The sequence below is a fragment of the Acanthopagrus latus genome, chromosome 6, assembly GCF_904848185.1.
Source record: "Acanthopagrus latus isolate v.2019 chromosome 6, fAcaLat1.1, whole genome shotgun sequence".
NCBI classification, from domain to species: Eukaryota; Metazoa; Chordata; class Actinopteri; order Spariformes; family Sparidae; genus Acanthopagrus; species Acanthopagrus latus.
Window position 1 is genome coordinate 11565477 of NC_051044.1, and position 20482 is coordinate 11585958.

Here is a 20482-nt window from a genome sequence, read left to right on the forward strand (position 1 = left end):
CTGAGAGAACTGATGCTGTAAACCTTAAACAGAACCCTCTCTTAAATAAATGGTTTCAGATACGTGTGGTTAAAATCTGCCTAGGGACAAAATGATGGGATATTGTTATGATTTAAGCATCGACTTATTAAAAATGCTGTAGTGAAACAACAGGAAAGTAAAGACAGACGTAGCCTTTTTTTCTATAATAGTGTTGATCTTTTTTAGTAATGACCATGTTGGATTCCCTTGATGTCAACTCTCACCTGAATATTGCTGCTGCAACTGCTGAGGGTTGCAAGGGGACGGCGACTGTGTGATTTGATACTGCTCAGAGCTGGGGGGCTGCAGGTAACCTACTGATGGGCTGCAGGACACACACACACACACACACAAAACAAGAGGGAAAATCACTGACAGGTAATATGCATGCAAACAAGATTATATTCACACAACTATGCCAGAAAATAAATATCACGTATGTGAGGAGAGGCTCCCACAGTCACAACTGACTATTATGATTATCACTCTGCCAAAAATTTCGGTTTAATGTAAACACATTTTTAAGCTCACTGGACATTTCTTCGATGCTACTGCTATTCCATTTATATGAATATGTATTAATTTGTACATACCTTGTGCTATTCTGCTGTGTGGGTGTGATAACACTGTAGTAGACAGGCATAGGTCCCTGAACAGACTGGCTGACTGGTACCATCACCTGCTGCTGGTACTGCTGCTGCACCACCTGCTGATTTTCATTTCCCACTGGTACCTAGGAAAGTGTCAAGGGTCAAGAGAAAAGACACCATTTCAAAAAAACGAAAAAAGAGAAAAGACGACTGATAGAGAAGGCTTAATGTGTCATTTTTTACAATTCAATAAAAATGCTGTTCATCCATTTTAACTTGTTATGTTTGTGAGGGTTTAGAATAGTATTAACATTTTCTTCCATGTAGGAATGACGACTACAGACAGGAAGCTCGCTCCCTCTGTTACCGCTAAGCACATAGCTACACAACAGTTTAATTATTGGCTCGGTCTTCATTAATAACAGTGTTTAAGGATCATACCATTGTTCTGCATGACTTTTCTCATTTAATTATTTGGATTCAAAAATAATACTCTGAAAGTGTAGCTGCCACTTCTTGTTGTGCGATGATGTGTTTATGTATTTATGTTGGACTCAACAGCTGCTCAATTGGCCAATAAATTTCACAACCTTTTTGATGAGGTCCATCTTTGCTCATTGTTTTTCCTTCTTAACAATAATAAAAGCAGTCCTCTTCAGTGGCCAACATACAGGGCTTAGTTGTAAAGAGCTTCACACAACCCATAGGCACACAACAGATAATAAATAATTAAACAAAAAAAAACCCCAAAAAAATACAATTGATAAAGTCAACTCAAGCCAAATCCAAACTATCAGCTGCTCAAACCTACTTCTGTATTAAAAGCACCAGAAATCATACGTGCACATTTGTGTACTTACCATTAACTTGATGTGCTTTTGTTGAGTTTATTGCAAATGTATGATTTGACTGATTACTGATAATGGTGATCAAGATTAAAAATAGAACTGAACATTTCTGGGGTCTTTTAACTGGTCAGATTCTTCAACATATGACAGTGACTGAAGTGTGCACCAGGTGGAGCTGTTTAACCTGAGAAGACCAGCCACACTTTATTGATCCTGCTGGGCCTAAAGTTTTCTGATCACCACACAAGGTTCATCTTAACAATGACAATAAAAGTTTATCAATTATGTCCTATACAGCTGAATCAAAGCCATTGATATGATACAATACCTGATATGATGTCATCTGCGGGTACTGAACCATTATACTTTGCATTTGTCCTCCCATGCCTGCCCTCTGGGAATTGAGCAGACCAGGGTTTTGGGGCTGCTGCACACCCATCATGCTCTGGTAGCTCGGCTGCTGGCTGGGCATCATGGTCTGGAGACCTAGCAGCAGGAGACAACAAGTGGAGCAGTGAACTTAGAGTGGGTCAATAAAGAAAGAGGAGAAAAAGAGCAGAAAGGTAGTTGAGTCCTTGTACAACAGGACAGAAGTAGAACTGACTTCAGCCAACTGACAAGAACATCTTATAGGTAATGGCGCCCTAAGTTATCTCAATGCAAAGGCCAAAATCAAGGCAACTTGGAGATGGTACACACAGGCTAATGGAGATCCAATGAATAATAAAGAATAGTTTTAGAGGGAAGAGAGAGAATGAACACATTCTGTTACTGTAGCATCTTAAATGTGAATATATCAGGTTTCTTTACTCCTCTATGACAGTAAACTGAATATCTTGGTGTTGTGGATAAAATGAGACATACGAGGACCTCATCTTGAGACCAAACAAATAACCGATTAATAGAAAAACAATCAGCAGATGAATTAACAATGAAAATAATCAGTATTTGCAGTCCTAATTATAACTGGAATGATTAAAGAATGGCCTCAGTTTGCATGTTTAGTATTCCTTTAACTATAAATCTTCACCATCACAACACTATTTCAAACAAGGCAGCTGTCATGGTGTCATGCATCGTCTTGCTGATCGCCATGTTCATGATCCAAGTAGATTTGGCAGGCTTCTGCTGTGAGCCAGAGTCCATACAGGTTGTCAACACTGTCTATCAGTCACGTACTGTATAAACACAGAGCCAACCTTCACAGATCCCAACTGAAAGGGGTTAAGGGATAAATCTGTTAAGGTTTTCCATGAAAAAAAGGAAAAGTTCTATTTTGGTCAGAGCATATTTGACTTGGCAGAGCAGTGCAGAAACAAGTCTTTAAATCAACCTTTCACCTGGTAGCCAGAAAAACACGTATTAACTTGTCCTTGAGAAATTTACAGGACACTATAAATAAGTACAAAGATGTGCTCAATAAAATATGAAACAAAAAAGACAGTGTGTTAATAGCAAACACCAATAATAATTCTTGACATCATTATCTATCTCCTTCCATTAATCTATATAGAGCTGGAGTACGGTTTATGATGATGATGATGTACAGTGAAATGGACCTACCTGACTGCTGTGTGGGCTGAGGTATGGGTTGTGTGCGCTGGGCAGGATAAGACACCTGGTGGGACATGGGCTGGGGCACACGATACTGCTGGCCTGAGCTGGGATACTGACCAGGAGGATAGTACGACACCTGTATCTGAAGAGAAACAACAAATAAACAATTTAGAGTATAAATACATAGATGTAGAGAGAAGTGTAATCAATGACTTAGATTAGCTTTAAGCTCTTTCACATTTGGCACAGAGAGAATATAAAGCTTTTTCCTTTCACAGACTCACAATGAAAACGCAAGACTTAGAAGGTCGGTAAGGAAATAATTATCAGACCTGCTAGATAAAAATTATATGATATAATGATGTTTGGAATGAGTGAATTTTGTTTCTGTAAAATAAATGAGTTATTTAACTCTCCTTTAATATTTTTGCTGTCAAAGCTTTGCATGAATATTTCAACTTTTAAATGCAACTAGTGGATTACTTTTAACAATCATACCTCAGCCTGAACATATGAAACCTGCTTTAAAAACTTCACTTTTTGGAACTTTTGCTTGGGGTCAGGAGACCCACTTACATGTCATCATCTTTTAAGCTGATGTTGCAAATGTGTCAGCAAACAGTTGCCTATTAAGGCAACTAGGTAACATGGAACAACATTAACACTAGGTTCGGAATTATACGTCTGTCCACATGACGTTTAGTTAGGGGTAGACTTTCAGACTAAAACATAATTTAATTATCTTTTTTAACCGCAATCCTAATTCATGATCTAAACTGTGTTTTATTTCTCATTTCAAAATGCCCCATGGACTACAATCAGAATTGTAATAGTCTATGAATGTCTTCATTTGCACTATCAAAGTAGACTGGGACACCTTCAAGATGGATACTGATCGGGTACAATGATCGAGACAATTGGGTGCCAGCATTACCCACAATGCAATGAGCCATCAAGTGACATCACAGGATGCATGCAGCTTCCTCTGAAGCCACAAGCCTTTATGCTACTCATTTCCACATTCAGTTGTATTTCGAAAGTCCTATAAAGACACTCCAATTTATAAAATTGGTAGAACCGTAGAACTGGAAAAATGATGCTAAGGTTTTTAAAAAAAGCTTAGTAGAGCTGAGGGAAACTGCAGATTTGATGGACAGTAATCTGTAGGTTCATCACCACCAGTGACTCCTTTCAAATAAAACATGTCAGGCGTTCCATTGGTCACCCAAATAGAAGCCCGACTTACCTCCCCTTATCTGTTAGAAACACTGCAACATCCAGAAATGTAAGTGTAAATCATTGAAGCTTATACAACTGGGCTAAATGTATCAATACAGAATTTCCAAAAGAGACTTCAAACGAGCAAAAAGAGAGGAAGTTGAAGGTTTGGAGGATCGATAGTTCCTGCCTTCACCTTCATCTGCATACATGACAACATTCAGCCCATCTAGAGGCTGCAGCAGTGTCAATATTTGAACTCCTGTTACACTGTCGACCACCCACACATCAAACAACACAGTGCATCTTCCTTTCCCAGCCAAAGCGGTTTATACAGGTATAGAGATCTAAGAATGAGGATAACATAAGATGGTGTGTAGGGTGATGAAAGGAATGTAAAGACACGGTCTGCATAGGTCAGAACTTACAACTACAAAATAAAAGCACATATAGGTTCTAAAAAGACGGAAGGCAGCAACATGTCAAAACTATCTGTAAGGCTGATAATAGTAGATCTGCATTAATAGTCTCTGAGTTAAGTAAAGCACATTATAAAAGTTATAATATGCATATGATTGAGGTGAACACTCTTTTGTCAATCACATCTACTGTTAAAACATCACTCTTGAGAAACTGTTTTAACCGGATACTACCGACCACAGACTCCCTTCATAACACATCACGACTGCCAATTTTAAAAAAACATTAGTTACATCACCTATTAAAAACTCTGTGGAACAGACTATCTTCCTTTAAGACTTAGCCTCAGAGCAACATTACAGGGCCTAATGTCTCCCACAGGGTGTTTAATGGCCAGGTCAATTTAGTTCTCTCTCCTCAAATGAATTATAATAACTACTTTATGGATTCAAGTAAGAGCCTGAGGGAGGGGAGGAACAGTGTGAGTGACAGAGAGTGAGAGAACTCATTATTGTCACCGCCTCTGCAATCGGAAGAAAGTGACAGGCTAGCCGACTGACTGAGACAGAGCCTGTGAAGGTGACGCACATGGAACTCGAGGTTTACAAAAGGAGGATCATTTTAATTTGTGATTTTATGGCATTTTTGCCTCAGTGGGTAGCTCTTACGGTATTTCAAAGTTTCCTTAAATAAACTAATGATGAAAGAATAATTTTGTAGAGTTTGATGAAGCTGCTCTTTCATGGAAATGTTTACTAATCCTGTAATTAGAGCCAAATAACATTGTTCTTTCTGGCAAAATTTGTAGAAAGAAAGGAGAAAAAGAGTGGAGACACAGAGGTATGATGTGACAATTTAAGGTTTTTGATCAACCTGTATTCTAATAAAGATGCATGGGCTTCTATCTTTGTCATCTTTGTGCCACAGCTGGACACTAATAAATACAAACAATTTATTAACTGAAAGTAGAGCTCGCCTGAGCCATTGTCATTTAAATCAGTTATTAGTTCCTTGTACCAGGAAGGCCACTACTCACTTGGAAACAGCGTGACACTGTTTTAATGTGCAGGCTGTGCCACTATGGATTTGACTTGCACTTTAACAGTCACGATTCGATCAAATTCTCACATTTTAAAAGTCTTCTTTAAGAAGACATGCATATTTTAAAACAGCTTGACTTAATCCAACTGAGTTTTTTGCAGGTTATGGTTTGGCAAGCCAAATAATATTCACCAAAAATAAAGACTGCAGAGACAACAATTCAACAATAAACAAAGGAAAAGTAGATAAATGTAGTTTGTTACAAGGCTCGGTTTCCTTAATCTGTCCCAGGAAACCGTCTTCCCAAACGTAAGAATAAAGGACTTCTGAAATAGAAAACCAAACAGTCAGTTGATCGTCTTCTTCAAGGTTACCGGTTGGCTGGCTGTGCAGTCTTTGAAGTGTTTGGGTGGGTGGGGAGAACAAAGAATCCTGGGAGAATCACTGATCCTGCTGTTGACTTACGATGAACCAAACTGAAAGCCTATTTCGATCTACAATCAAAAACAAGACACCCATACTTCTTATGTTATAACACAACAGAACCAGAAAATGTAGTTCTGTGGCTTAGCTGTGAGGTTCATGTCTGATTAACCTCCCTCTACACTTTAACCAAATGAATCTTATGGCCTTATTGTGTACAAACCATAATATAAACCTAACAACAGCAAGACAACTATCACACAACTGCTATATAAAGAAATCAAGTTTCACTTCTGTAACTACATGTCAACAAGGTGCAGTGATGATCACACTCTGCACCCTTCGCTTCCATGAACAAATCTTTACATTAACACTCATTAATATGAGGTGTAAGGAACATGATCTTCCACAGTGCCAAACATCTGAGAGAGCAGATGCAAGAACAGTCTGACACGAACAGAGATTTTGTCTGCGTGTTAGAAATTAAATCAAATTTAAAGGAGAAACTGACACTTAAACATATTTCACACATAAATAACATGGATAGAATAAACTACTTTAATTCTTCCACAGACCCTTCCAGATGTCACAGCTCTCTCTTTATGAAATCATCAGCACTCAAGTCCTCTGCCAGAAATCTAACTCAAGTATTTTACAAAATACAGTAGGGAAAAAGCTCGAAGGTCTAGGTTTTTCAACCTTTTTGGATGTAGGGACTGGCAAATAACAAATAACGGAGGGTTATGGTAGTTGGTGGCGAGGGTCAGACCAGACTACTTTTAAAGATCCTTCATAGAAATGTTTTAAGACAAACATAAAAACAAACAGAAATGTGGTCTGGTAAATGGCTACATTTATACAGAGCTTTTGACTTGCCCTAGGACACACTGGCATGTGGACGAGGGAAGCGGGGATCGAACAATCCACCCTGTGATCAGTGGATGGGCAGCTTTACCTCCTGAGCTACAGCCACAGTGTTTGATGTATGTGCACAGAAACATTACAGCTCCTGCCGACTCTACAAAATGTACATTAGTTTCATTTACTCATCAGTCTCAATGTCTAAAATGGGATTTTGAATTTGAGACAATGTGTAGAGCATCAGTGCAATCATAATTTTGTGTCCTACACCACATATATTACTATTGTCAGAAATATCGATATGAATATTTAAAACTGTTTTATTACTGATTTTCCACAGTATCGATTCTAAAAGCAGCTGTGTTTTCTCGCCCTCTCTTCTCTCCAACAGCCACACATGCACTGCTGCAGTATACACATATTGCCACTTCCACTGTTCTAATAAAATCAGAAGGAAATTACCTTAAATGCTGTTGTTCTTAACCCACAGTATACAAGCCTCATTATATTAATCTTTTAACACAAATCTAGAATGCAATGCCAGTGAAACATGGTGTCGAATATTGAAATGTTGAAACTTAGAAATTCCAGTATCATGACAACACCACCATACATATATTTTAAATGGATTAATATTGAACTGTGCATTAACAGTCATCTCCACACTTTAATGTACTAACATCTAATAACATGGTGATCCTGCAGCAAGTGCTCAGGTCAAGAAGCCAGGACTGCACTTCAGATCGACTCCTAGCAGGTTTCAGAAGGTCTACTAACATCACTGATAACATAATTATTTATTTATTTATTTATTTTTTAAATCAAGCAATTTCTCATCAGAAAATCTGACCTCCAATCGTTAACTGCAGTGGAAGTCAAACTGCCATCGCTTTCCTTGGATACAAGGACCTGTGTGAATTTTTAAGGCTTCTTATTATTTCTTAGGCTTATGAAACATTTATAATGTCTTGCTAAACAAGGAAATCCTCTGCACATGTGGAATATTAAATTGTCACTTTCAAATAAATTTTAAATGTCCTGTATGTCGGCCCCAGAACAGTGACACGTTACTTTCTGTGTTGCCTCTCATGTAGTCCATTGGTCCCTCGGTAGGATTCTCTGAATTCTGCACACGTGACTTGCAACAGAAGTCACAATCGCAAAATCAAGTAGTGTATTACGACAATTTTTGTTGACCTGGGGCCAATTGTTGTTACAGTGACAGGCTATAAAAGTACACCCATCACATGGTAAAGCTAAAGTATACTATATGGGAGTGCTGCTACACAAGAAATGACCAAAGTCGCAAAATTATGTGAAGTGCTTCACCGATGTGCTGGTCTACTTTCTTGGAGATACACATCTTAAAAACATCTGAGAACTGGATTTTAACTAATGTGTTATGTCTTTAACTCACAACTCCTGAAGAGCAATATACCTGTTGTGGTGGAGGGGGCTGCATGTAGCCTTGTGGAGGTGGTGGGGCCTGCATGACGGGCTGGGATGGAGGAGGTGGTGGAGGTGGAGGATGGGGGTGTCCAGTGGCAGGCTGGTAACCAGACGGAGGCGGCATAGGCTGACCCGTGGTAGCCATGATGTAGCTGGTCTGAGGAGGGGGGTGTTGGGACAGAACCGTGGGAGGAGCCTGATACATGGGGGGAGGCTCAGGGTTCTCGCTGGAGCCCTGCCGACTTAGCGTCATCTGGCTGAATTGAGGCGCCAGCTCTTCTCCCTGGGAGGAATAGGAATGATGTCATTGGTGGGTTAGGGCCACCACAATGAAGAGTATATTCGGCATGTGGGATACAATGAACAACTACGCACTACTATTAGCCATACAAGACAACCATAAACCAGCAGGCACCCTTAGCCCATACTACAAAAAAATAAGGTATAGAAATCCAAACACAAACACTCATGCTATGAAGGTTCTAAAGATACGTCTTTTATATCCGTGTGTCAAGGTGTATATCATGACTTTGAATGGGCTGTAGACCTGTTTGCTGCTGATATATCTGTCAGAAGATGCCATCATCTTCTCTGACAGTGGGTTTTGTATGTTTTACTAAAATATTCAAAGACAATTTAAGGTTTGGATCTATACAATAATGCTCAATTGAAGCATTTTCCCATGTACCCTAACCTAAACATTTCTCGACTGTCAAAGCCATTATTATCAAATCTGAATTGTAAAATGCAACTGCAAAAAAAAGTTCTCTTTTGTAGCAATCATTGTATATATTCATCATTATTCATTGTGATTTTGTATATTCAACACCAGATTATGTCTTAAAAATCTTAATATAACGGTCACAAGTGAGCATTTTCCAAACTTTCAAGAATTTCTATGAACCTTGATCGATTTATTTGCTGGGTGAATAATAAACTGAGCACTTTAGTTTAACTGCTGAATCATCAGGTAGGATCACACAAAAATCTATTAGAACTGTTCTCTAATATTGAAGAAATGTAACCTTTTAACCCAGTTTTATTTTTTCATACTCATTTTTAAGTCAATAGGTCAAATATAGTTTTGTTATATCTTACAAAACTCTGAGTACATTTAAAATTAAATACCACTTGCAGAAATGCACAAATGTGCATACAGCCTGAAGAGAAAGTGTTATCAAAATGGTTTAGAATAGCAGAATTGTTAAATGGTTAAAAATCAACTTAATATGAATGAGAACAGGGTATTAGAAAAATACAGCAACTGCTAAAAGTGACATGAGAGGATGTCAGTAATGCAAAGTTGAACTAAATTCATATAAAGAGATGAAGCTATAAAGAGGTGCCAGTACCATTGTGTACTGCTGGGGAGGAGAAACTGGCAGGAGAACCTGGGGGCAGGAAGGGCTGGAGTAGGAGACAGGCTGAGAGGGCTGCAGAGATGCCACCGGCTACATCCACCGCCAGAAAGAAGGAGGAAATAAAGAGGCAGAGCATAGAGAGATAGAGGAGCAAGCCAGTGAGAGGGAGTGTGTCGGAGGCAGATGGTTAAGAAGGGTACAAAGAGAAATGAAGATATAGGAAAGATGTGGGTTAGAACACAGAGGAAAAGTTGTTAATGAGCAGATGGATAGAAATGGAAATTATATTTAGCTTCTAAATATTATCTAAAGCATTCAAACTAAACAAAATGAAAGGTAATCGCCAGTGAAACGAGGTCATTTTACATGTTGGTACTGACGTTAAATAACTTCTGTAAGCCTAATATGTGCCTACATTTTTACTGATGTGGTTGACGTAAATGAGGGCGGTGGAGGTACATACCTGAGCAATCATGTGGTTGCCCATGGGATGTTGCTGTGGGGTGGGCAGCAGGGCGGTCTGAGGCGGAGCCTGGGGCTGTGGTTGTGGCTGTTGTGACGGGCAAGGAAGTAGGCTACGGCTTGACTGGGAGGCTGCAGGTGGGGGACACACATCAGGACTGACTAGGGGCAGGCCTAGTGATGCACAAGAAGACATGATAGATATATGTGGTTCTGTTAACATTCCAATAAGAGGTCTTTTCCACGAGTTTAAATGATTTATCATGATTAATTATAGTTACAAATTATTCTCCCCCCCCCCAAACTATACTCCATTTGAAAACATTTGAAACATTTGAGAGGGGTGTCCTGATCCTTGGTAGGATAAAGTTATAGGGTGAAGGGTAAGGGCTACATGGCCCTCCCAACAGTTTTTTCTTTATTTTTTGTCATTTGAATGTATCACAGTCCTTTAAGCTATCTAATGTTAAATAGTTTTGTCTGATTTGTGCAAGAAAGTCACACATTTGGATCAAATTATTTTTGCATTGACCTCCATTGATGGCATATGACCCAAATTTAATTGAAGTCCAGCAGAAAAGTTTTTACACTTACACAGTTGCACAGGTCCCTAATGACAGTCTATAAAGCACCGCTAGTGGCCAGGTATTCAAGGGTATGTTCTTTTCTTAATTCATAACTAGATTAATAGTGTGAAGTTATGAATGAATTGTGAACATCCCTGCTTTACATCTCCATCACATTCTTGAAAAATGGCATTGTAATACCAGGATTGCAAGAGAAATCAGCACAGCTGAAGTCGGCATATTGGAAATGCCCAGTTGCATCCGTTCACAAAAACACTGTAATGATGACTATTGGATGACATATGAGGGTCTTGAAGAGTTCTCCCATTTAATGGGGAGAGATTTCAACCACTATCCCTTGTAACTCTGCGCCGCAGGGCAAGGGGGCACTGAAAAATGAGAGGTTGGGGGGAATGGAAATGGAACTAAGCCATTACGTTATTGCTATCCTAATTAAATTCTGTAAAAATAACACAAGCGGGTACGTGATTGTCTTATAATTAGTGTGGTCTCATATTCAGGCATTATGGTAATATACATTTTTTTTGTCATTATATCTACATTAGCCTACATGACTGGGGGCAACACATTTCTTCTTTATGCTGTTTACTTAAGTAGCAATAATTACAATTAATAATGAAAGCATGTGTTACAACTTAGCTAATGCTAGGCTTAATGACATAAACTAGAAAGACCAACACAGCTTTACTTTTTCCTCCACAGTCCTTACCAGACCGAGATCCTTTACAGCTTCCCTGCGATCCCTTGTTGCTGCCAAGGCTATCCCCTCTGGTAAGGATGGAGATGCCAGAGAAGCTGCTAGCCTTAGTGACAGGCGGCCGGAGGGTGCGGTTGGAGCTATCTGAGTCGGTGCTGCTCCAGGGCCGTGGCTCCAGGCACTTCATGTCACTGTCTGTACTGCTTTGACGACTGCTCGATGCTCGGCTGGAGCTCTCACGGTTCCCTCTGAGAGAAGACAGAACGGGAAGGAAGAAGAGAGACACAAAGAGATGAAATGAAGGGGATAAGATGGGGTTAGGCCCAGAGAAGAAGATGTGACAGAAGAGTTAGGAAGTAACAAGTGAGAGATGTGTACAGAGAGCAGAGTTGAAGATTAAGAAGTTGGGGAGGAAGACAGACAAATTTGGGGTAGGATGAGGAATATATAGACAAGAGAAGATGTGCACATAAAATAATTTGAAGCAGAGAAGAATGTCGGTGTAAACAGAAACATAAGGATGGTTGAAGACAAAATATGACAGGGGCAGAGCAGAAGAGACAGTAAGGTCATCAGAAGGTAGAAAGGACACAGTGTGATTGATAGGCTTTAGGATGGGGCATTCAACATGGATGCATATTGGCTGGTTTAGTCAAACCACAATACAAAATAAATCAGGCAACAGACCACCAAACAATATTATTTCCAGTTGTAAACATACAACCACACACACTTTCTCTCTCTTTCTCTCACACACACACACACAAACAAACCCATCCACGTACAAAAACATACATGCAGGAAGAAAAGATGCTCCTGACAATCAACACAGGGGGCGAGAGGATATTACAGTGACACAAGATGAGACAAACATCCATGAACTCAACACACAAACTATCAAAGACTGGACATTCACATGAAAAACTTAACAGAATGAGCACTTGCATACATACATGTTTTACATTTGGATACAGACAAAAAAGGTAACACATGCTCTTAGAGTACATTGTATTAAAGACAAGAGATGACATGGAAACACAACACACATACACCTGTACATAATACCAGATGTACATCAACACTCAGACTCACACACACTTGTCTACAAAATAACCACTTGCTACCACTGGTTCACCACTATGGTTCTTTAAACTGGATATTGCTGTATACACACTCATTGTGTTGTTGTGATGCTGTCACCCTGGATAAGGGCAGCTGCCGAGAAAACCAACGATCACACTGTAAGCGTAGCCACCACTCTGGGGAAACCCTTCCATTACAAGTGAATGGTTGGGTCTGCCATTGACATGTCAACATTGAGAATGTTATTGTTCCATTTTGAACATGTCTTACTTGGCTGGAACATTTTAATAAAAAATGAAATTCAAACAAGCAAAATTTGCTATACACTCCGCGGTGTGGCATCAAGACCCTGTCCACACCTAGACAGGTATTTCTTGAAAAACAAAGCTTTTCCTCCCAGTTTCACCTTTTGTAATCATGTAAACAGTGTATCAGGTCACTGAAAACTGAGCTTTTAGAATATTATGGCCAGAATGAACATACTCAGTGTTTACATCCAAAAAGACAAAACCAGGTTTGTGGAAATGATGACGCAACCGCACACATTTATTAGTGTATGAATCATTATCATCAAATGTGAACTCAACGTTTGTGGTACAATATTTAAGCTTTTAAGTTTGCCTAGTGACTGAATGGATGTTATATTGCTTTTATTGTTATATTTAGAGAGACCGAATGGACATTCATAATGCAATGGCTGTTTTACACTTGTACTATGTTATCATCATAATGTTTCAATGAAGCATTTGGGTGAAAAACAAAAGCAAAGGGAAAAAAAAACAACATAGTCAAGCCAGCTTTAAACGCTTGCTTTGTTCCATCTTGTTAGAACTGGAGGAGGGATGTGAACTGAATATGTCTGTGCAGACAGAACAAGAGTAAAACATGTAAGGCTGATTGTGGGAATCTCCATGACGAGAACAGGGCTGTGGTACGGGTTGTAAAACCCTACTGATAGTGAGTGGTGTTTGAAGGTGGCTGTGGCTGATAAATATTTCAGAGAGACTGTAATTAATGGAGGATCTATTTTCAGTACTCTCTCTGCACAGCCTATTTAAAAGGAAGGGTGGGTGCTCTGCTATTCTCTGTAAAGGGAGGCGCACACTTGTGCACTTGGCTCTGCAGACAAAGATGAGAGCAGGAGGAAAAAGAGGAGGAGGGAAACTGCTGCGGATCACATGATATTTCATCTCTCCACACGACAGCGTTCCCCATCCTATGCACAAGCAGGGGAAGCAGGGAAGCTGTTGTTGTTATCATCAGTCTCAATCTTTATTAGACAGCTCAATTCACACAGTTCACACAAAAGAGCTTCTTTCTTTTGTTCATTTAAGTAAGTCTGTGGTTTTATAGGATTAGTTTAACATCATATACTCTGTAAAGGTTTCCAGCTATATATAGCTACATATATGTATCTCCTTTTTTGTTTACATTTCCACCTCTAATGGAGTTTCTGCCAGCTGCACAAAGTAAGCGATGACAAATGAAAGAACCAATAGCTGCCCAGTAACTGGATGGGTTAAGCATTGACTACAAAAAAATCTAAGTCTTTCACCTACACAGGATAATTATTTATGTGCAGAGCTTCATCTAAAAGCTAATTTTAAAGCCTCTATATGACATGATGTTCACAAGACACAATGTACAGTATATTTCCTACTTTTACATAATGAAAAGGAAAATACTGTTATATATCATTGCGCTCTAGAGCTTAAATGATCAGTTGATTGACAAAAAGTCTTAAGCAATCATGTATCATTTTTTTGTGTGGAAGTAAGGTAGAGAAAGATTCAATGATGGTCCCCATGATCAGATTCTAACTTGGGACGTTGTGGTTCATAATTGGTATCTTTACAGCACTTTCTTGAAATTAATTGATCATTTCAAGAAATGATTTAAAAAAAAAAAAAAAAAAAAAAAAAAAAAACGGCCAACATTCACAGGTTACAGCTTCTTAAATGTGAATACTTAATGTGACTCTTATTCCTCTATGATAGTGAATTGAATATCCTTGGGTTCTGATGGCTGGTTGGACCAAAAAAAAAGGTTATATAAATATGTCAACTAAGGCTTTGGGAAAATGTAATATATCATCTTTTTTATTATTGCCTGATATTTTATTGCCTGAACGGTTAAGAATAAATCAGATGAAACTATTTCTTGGCTGAAGCCTTTTTGCACATGATAGCACTATCGATTTTATTCAGTCTCATGTTTCCTCTTTTCTTTCTGCCAGCTCAATGGCACCATTGCATGTATGTACTTTGTAGGTGCTAACTATGCAACAGGTGACATGCTAACAAAAACTACAGGACTAAGTCAACCACAAAACGAACAAGTTACTGTGGAAGCGATGCAGTTACTTTATATAAAAAATGTAGTTGACAGTGAATGGGTGGAAGGGTAAGTAGGTCAATCAGTCCCCAGTGAAACCACAAAGCAGCCATGCATGGGCCATGGGAAGCCCCACGGTGCAGTGCTGGAATAGCCATCAATCAGCCGACTATGCCAAGCAAAGATATAAAAACCACCACAAGTCACCACTATCATCACCAAACCACTTTCAAAAAATGGGCATGGCAACACACAAGTCAAGGTCAGCAGCACCCCAATACCTAAAGATCTGCCTCCTCTTTTGAGAGCTAGAGCAGTAGCCCTCAGTGGAAAGTCTGTTGGGGTTAACATTAGGAGAAAATGCTAGGGTTACAGGACTGGATTGGATAACAGGAGGAGGGTTCAGGGGAGGGTGAGATAAGGAGGGGTAGGAGATGGAGGTAGGCACAGTGTAGAATTTTTACCCCTGAGAAGAAAAAAGAAAATGCACACAAGGCAGAAACTTTGACTGTTGAAAAGCCCACGCTTGCTCTTTCTCTCTCAGGATACACTGTCCTAATTCTTTAACCTCAGTGGCCAAGGTGCCTGGAAGCTGACTGTGTAAGCTCACTTATTTCTAGAAAACATTTGATCCACTACATATACATCTTTCTCAGAGACAGTGTCCCTCACAATCTAGCATAAAACAACCCTTGAAAATCTGGCCAAGGAGAGAAACACCAGCAAATGCATATTACTCATTTGCCTGTCGAGAAGTGGGTAAAGAAAATGCGTACATTCTTCATCCTTCACAGTCAGCTGTAAAACCTTTGAAGGGACTACATTATCACAAGTGGTCAGATTTGGGCAGAGAATCAATATGGAACAGAAAATGTTTGATGTTTCACAGGTCTACAACCCTCTAGCTTCTATACCTGAAATCTAACAAGAAAACTGTGGCTTTGAGGGAAAAGGTGGCAAGGATGGTGTCTTTTAAATTGTACACACTAGAGTGTCCTGCAGGAAGCATCATCTTACCTGTTGTCGTTGATGTATCCATTTTGAGAGGACTGTAAAAAAAAGGAGACCTACACATTATGAAATGCTTCATTCATCCAGGAGTACTTGAGATCAACATTTTCTACTTACAAAACTTTGAAAAGTTATAAAATTGAAACTAAAATTAGGTCACTTCAAGGGTGATGACCCTCTCAAGGGATTGTGAAATGGATCTGTGTCAATTCTTTAAAATGATTTTATGTAATTTAAATGCTGCATAGATTCACCTCCTCAAGCCTCTAAAAACAAGAACATAAAATGTATGAGCAGCTTAACAGGGGAAAACAAAAATCACAAGTCAAATGGGCTGTTCACAACTCACTGACAACCACCCTGTAACAGAGGGTTGCAAGTAGAGATCACTTTGCATTAACGGGCTGCAAGCAAAACATGTCAGTATCCACTGACATAAAGCATAGATGTTTTTAAGTTTCACGACAGTTATCGAACAGTAGACAGAAAGATCTAACTCTTATCTAATCAAGAAAGACTGACTTCTCCCTAGTCATATCAAATGGAGATAACAGCTAATGAAAGAGTAATGGATTGGGATTTAATGTTGATCTAAACTCAGTGTCTGTTACCCTGTCCAGGTCCAATACTTACTTCTCGTGCAAAGATCCGGTCTCGTACCCGCTGATACTCTTCCTCTCGCTCTTCAATGGACTTACTACGTCGCCCGTCCTGCAGCGGCACACGGATCTAACATTTGGGAAAAACATCATAATGGGAAAAATACTTTAAATCTAACTCATGGTTGGTGTGACCTGCTGTGAATGTAAGTAGCAACAAGTCGCATGATAACAACAGTAGCATGTGAACGGAGAGCAGCTGCCTGCCGTCAAAACAACATAATGGAAACTGTGCAGAATGAGTGGTTCTCGGGGCCGAAATCAGCGTGGGAAGGTTTAACACGACAAACGTGATAGAACACTTGCAGTTTCATTTACAAAGGAATATGACAAATATGTACACGGATTAGGCGCCAAAGAAAAGTGTCGATGCTTAAAACAAACATTGTTAGAAGGAATAAATAAGTGTGAGAAATATTCTTCAGACAGCAACAAAGCAAGCAAAGTTGATTAAAAAAAAAAAAAACTATTCTTATTCTGTGGTTGAAAACATGGGGGTTTGAAAACCTCAGAACTAATGTTGCACATCTGTAGAAGCAAGGTGTTCTTTTTGAAACTGAGAGAAAATGATGCAGTTGTGTGTTTCATAGCTGACAAAGCTCTGAATGTGCATCTTGTGTTATAAGTAAGTCAGACAGCATAGCAGACAAGATGTTAAAAGTACTGCTCCAGGCTAAACAGTTCTGTGGCTCACACACACAGAAATCAGCAGCAATAGTGGGACTGTCAGATGCATGGCAATTTAAGAACTGATAACTTAGGGACATGCAGTTTAGGGCATATGAATGACGTATCAATTGTCAAGTAGAATCTCAATGTATGTAGAAAATGAAAAACTAGTATAAAACTTATATAGGAGACCTGAAAAGTCCAATCGGTACAGTATCAAATAACATATGTCGTTGGACAGGGGTTGGTCCTCAGGACAGGATTAAATGGTTTGGAAAGCCTTAAAAGGGGGACTGAGCTTCCTCCATATTTAGTACCACTCCATCATACAATTTTCTTTCCATTGCCAACTCTTCATCATTGTCAGAATGAACTGTTTCACACCCACCACTTGTACACTTATCACTGTTCAAACCCCTCATGCTTTTACACATAGTTACCATTGACAAATCCATTATGACTCTCTGTTAACGTCTTCAGCTTTATTTGAAATGATAAAATTTCTTTTTAATTATCTGGCTGGGTCAAGATGATGCTGCAGTACATGTTGAAGCCACTGCGCCCACTACTACTCCTACTTCCAGATGCCCAGATAGTCTGGGGACTCACCACTGGAGATTTGTGAGTGTTTGATTAACAGTTTATTCACCATCACAAAAGACCAAGCCTCCCTTCATCTGATAATACCACTTATCTGGAAAATGCTGAATTAAATGGTTAGTTTTAAGGTCATTAGAAAAGATTGCGTGAGATGAGCCTGCAGCAAATTTTTTGTTGCTCAATGACTTGCGCAACTGATGGTTGTAAGTACAAAAAGATGCCTGAATGAGAAAGAGGGACGTACGCGAACAAGTGGCACATGTTGGGACCATTAAACACTCATTTTCAAATGTATTAATTGGGAACAATGAATAATTATGATATAGTTAACAAAAATCAGTGCACAAAATGCAGCCTACCTGATTATCATCTTTGTCCATGCTGGCATCATCTCGCTTAAGAATGAATTTCTTCTGGAAGTCCATGTTGCGTTCATCTTTGATGTGTTCAGAGAACCGCTGTTCTGGGCTGTAGAGAAAATAGAGGATAAAAGGTATGATTTACGATTCAAGAACCAAAGAAAAAATATAAACATTGACTGCATTACTGTAAAAAAGAACCATTTAAAAACAGTTCTACAGTGGATGTGGCGATCTGAATATCAAGTACAAACCACAAAAAAATGCTAAGCCTAAAAGTTAGACAATAAAGAGAGGCTTAGATTTATTAAGGATTTTCCCATGTACTGTATCTGATTTTAGATGGTATCTAGAAGAGTTACAGGCAATACAAATGGACAGGAAATTGTATTATGTTTTTATATATTTGGCAAAACTGTCATAGTTGCTATTGGAAACTGGTAGTTGAAATTAATTAAAAGAGGGATAACTTGCTAATAAAGCAAGGACTATTACAAAACCAGGGATGTCCTGATCGGGTTTTTTTTTTACATCAATGCTGAACCGAGTCCTTTAATATTTAGTAAATGCCGATACCGAGTCCTGATCCGATACTTGGCCTTAAATAATATTTTCCTGGGTAATACAGCTACATTAAGAAAAAATGCAGGGGATTCAGATTCAGATGTTTCATGTCGCCGCTGGACTGCTTTTACTTTCTAATTTAAGTTATTTCCACACTGCAGACATTTTATCCACAGGTTTGCCAGAGTAACTTTATGTGTGCGTTTAAGTTCGGCCACAAATTGTGCTCCGACGTGAGTCCATGTTCAAAATTGCCGATCCCCGATCAGTGGGGAAAATGCCCATATTGGCCTTGATCCCAATTCTGCAGATCGGATCAGGACATCCCTATACAAAACCCTCTTTTTAAATTTTTTTTTGGAGCAAAGGGAAATTGGAATCTGCATGCATCACACATTTCAGCCAGGAAAGAAATTAAATTGTTGGTGCTTTGTGAGGTAACAGCTGTGTTTCCAAAATAACTACTTCATTAATTACACACAAATATAATAGAAAGCTTAAAGCTTAAATTTAAACAGCTTGTTGGTTACTAAATTAACAAGTTCCTCGCTCTGTGTCTCAAGATCACACACAGTGAAATAATCAGTGTTTCTGCCAATCATTGGGTTGTTGTGTTGAGTTGATTAGGAGTACATATATGTGGCTTCTCTGTCAAAGTTTTGGTTTAGGTTGTCAAATCAAACCAAGAATATGGCTATGGGATTGTTCAGTTACCTTAATGCTGTGATTCCTGTATTGTCACAGCAAACTCAACCATGTGAGTTTGTTAATGTTTTCCCTTGAGGTTGTTTACACTATTCATGTAGCCTTCTGGATTTAATTAGCATATAATAAACCCTTCCAAAACCCCTATTAATACCACCAAAATACTGGCATCTGGTAAGTCAGAGGGAAGTAAAGCATTTCTTTAACAGTTACTTTGTGTCTGAGTAATCCACACATGCATATCTAATTAAAGATTGAAAAAAAAAAAAAAAGTAATTCTATATTGTGTTTCTTGTGACTGCAGCCACTGTCTGGGGACAAGGTCAGAGATGACACTCACATGCGTGTGTTGCCCGTCTTGTTGATTATGACCGCCTTGCCTGTCTGATCCACATTGTGGTCCATGCCGAAGTAGGCAGCCACACGGTGCAGCAGCATACGGTGATAAGAAGTCATCTGAGGAAACTTCTTATACTGGTTACTGCATGGGACAAAGTACGAAGTTATTTTTTAGTTATTTTTCATTTTACAAATCTTTTTTTACAATGCTGTTTTGAAATCATAATAATAAGTCCAACATCACTATTTTGGTAACAGTGGAAGACAGAGTTCTAGCCAGAAATACTGTCAGCCTAAACTTGTCCCATAATATCAACTACAACCTGCCATATTTGTCTCATTAGCTCAGCAATCTATAAATAAGAAGGAATGGATGTGGGAGCGCTAAATTTAAATACAAGAGAGTGGTTATGAAGGACGTGGCTTACTTGTCGTCATTAATGAACTCCAGGATATCTTGTTCTAGTTTGAGCAGCATCATTCGATCCCTGCTGGGCCAAAAGGGGGGAGAGAGGGGGGGAGAGAGATCAGAGGTGGGAGCGGCTCAGTGACTAGAGTGCACTGAGCATACCAACTACAGATCAAACGGCATGACGCATGGCAACACATACTTCCAATAATCTT

At 39.1% G+C, this 20482-nt stretch overlaps 1 protein-coding gene across 10 annotated transcripts in view; it reads right to left on the reverse strand.

The window, feature by feature from the left end:
- LOC119021249 (R3H domain-containing protein 2) overlaps window positions 1-20482 on the reverse strand; it is a 55950-nt gene that overhangs the window by 6451 nt on the left and 29017 nt on the right. For 2 of the 10 annotated variants that reach the window (XM_037101415.1, XM_037101416.1), the window contains exons 10-23: window positions 20287-20346; window positions 19860-20000; window positions 18251-18359; window positions 16597-16692; window positions 15970-16019; window positions 15234-15287; window positions 11548-11783; window positions 10253-10425; window positions 9781-9879; window positions 8418-8711; window positions 3023-3158; window positions 1788-1945; window positions 615-754; window positions 246-346 (exon numbers count right to left, since the gene is read on the reverse strand). In XM_037101415.1, coding sequence (XP_036957310.1) covers window positions 246-346; window positions 615-754; window positions 1788-1945; window positions 3023-3158; window positions 8418-8711; window positions 9781-9879; window positions 10253-10425; window positions 11548-11783; window positions 15234-15287; window positions 15970-16019; window positions 16597-16692; window positions 18251-18359; window positions 19860-20000; window positions 20287-20346 — 1847 coding nt within the window. The remainder of the gene's footprint in view (window positions 1-245; window positions 347-614; window positions 755-1787; window positions 1946-3022; window positions 3159-8417; window positions 8712-9780; window positions 9880-10252; window positions 10426-11547; window positions 11784-15233; window positions 15288-15969; window positions 16020-16596; window positions 16693-18250; window positions 18360-19859; window positions 20001-20286; window positions 20347-20482) is intronic. The other 8 variants (XM_037101418.1, XM_037101417.1, XM_037101419.1 and 5 more) reach the window with 8 other exon arrangements.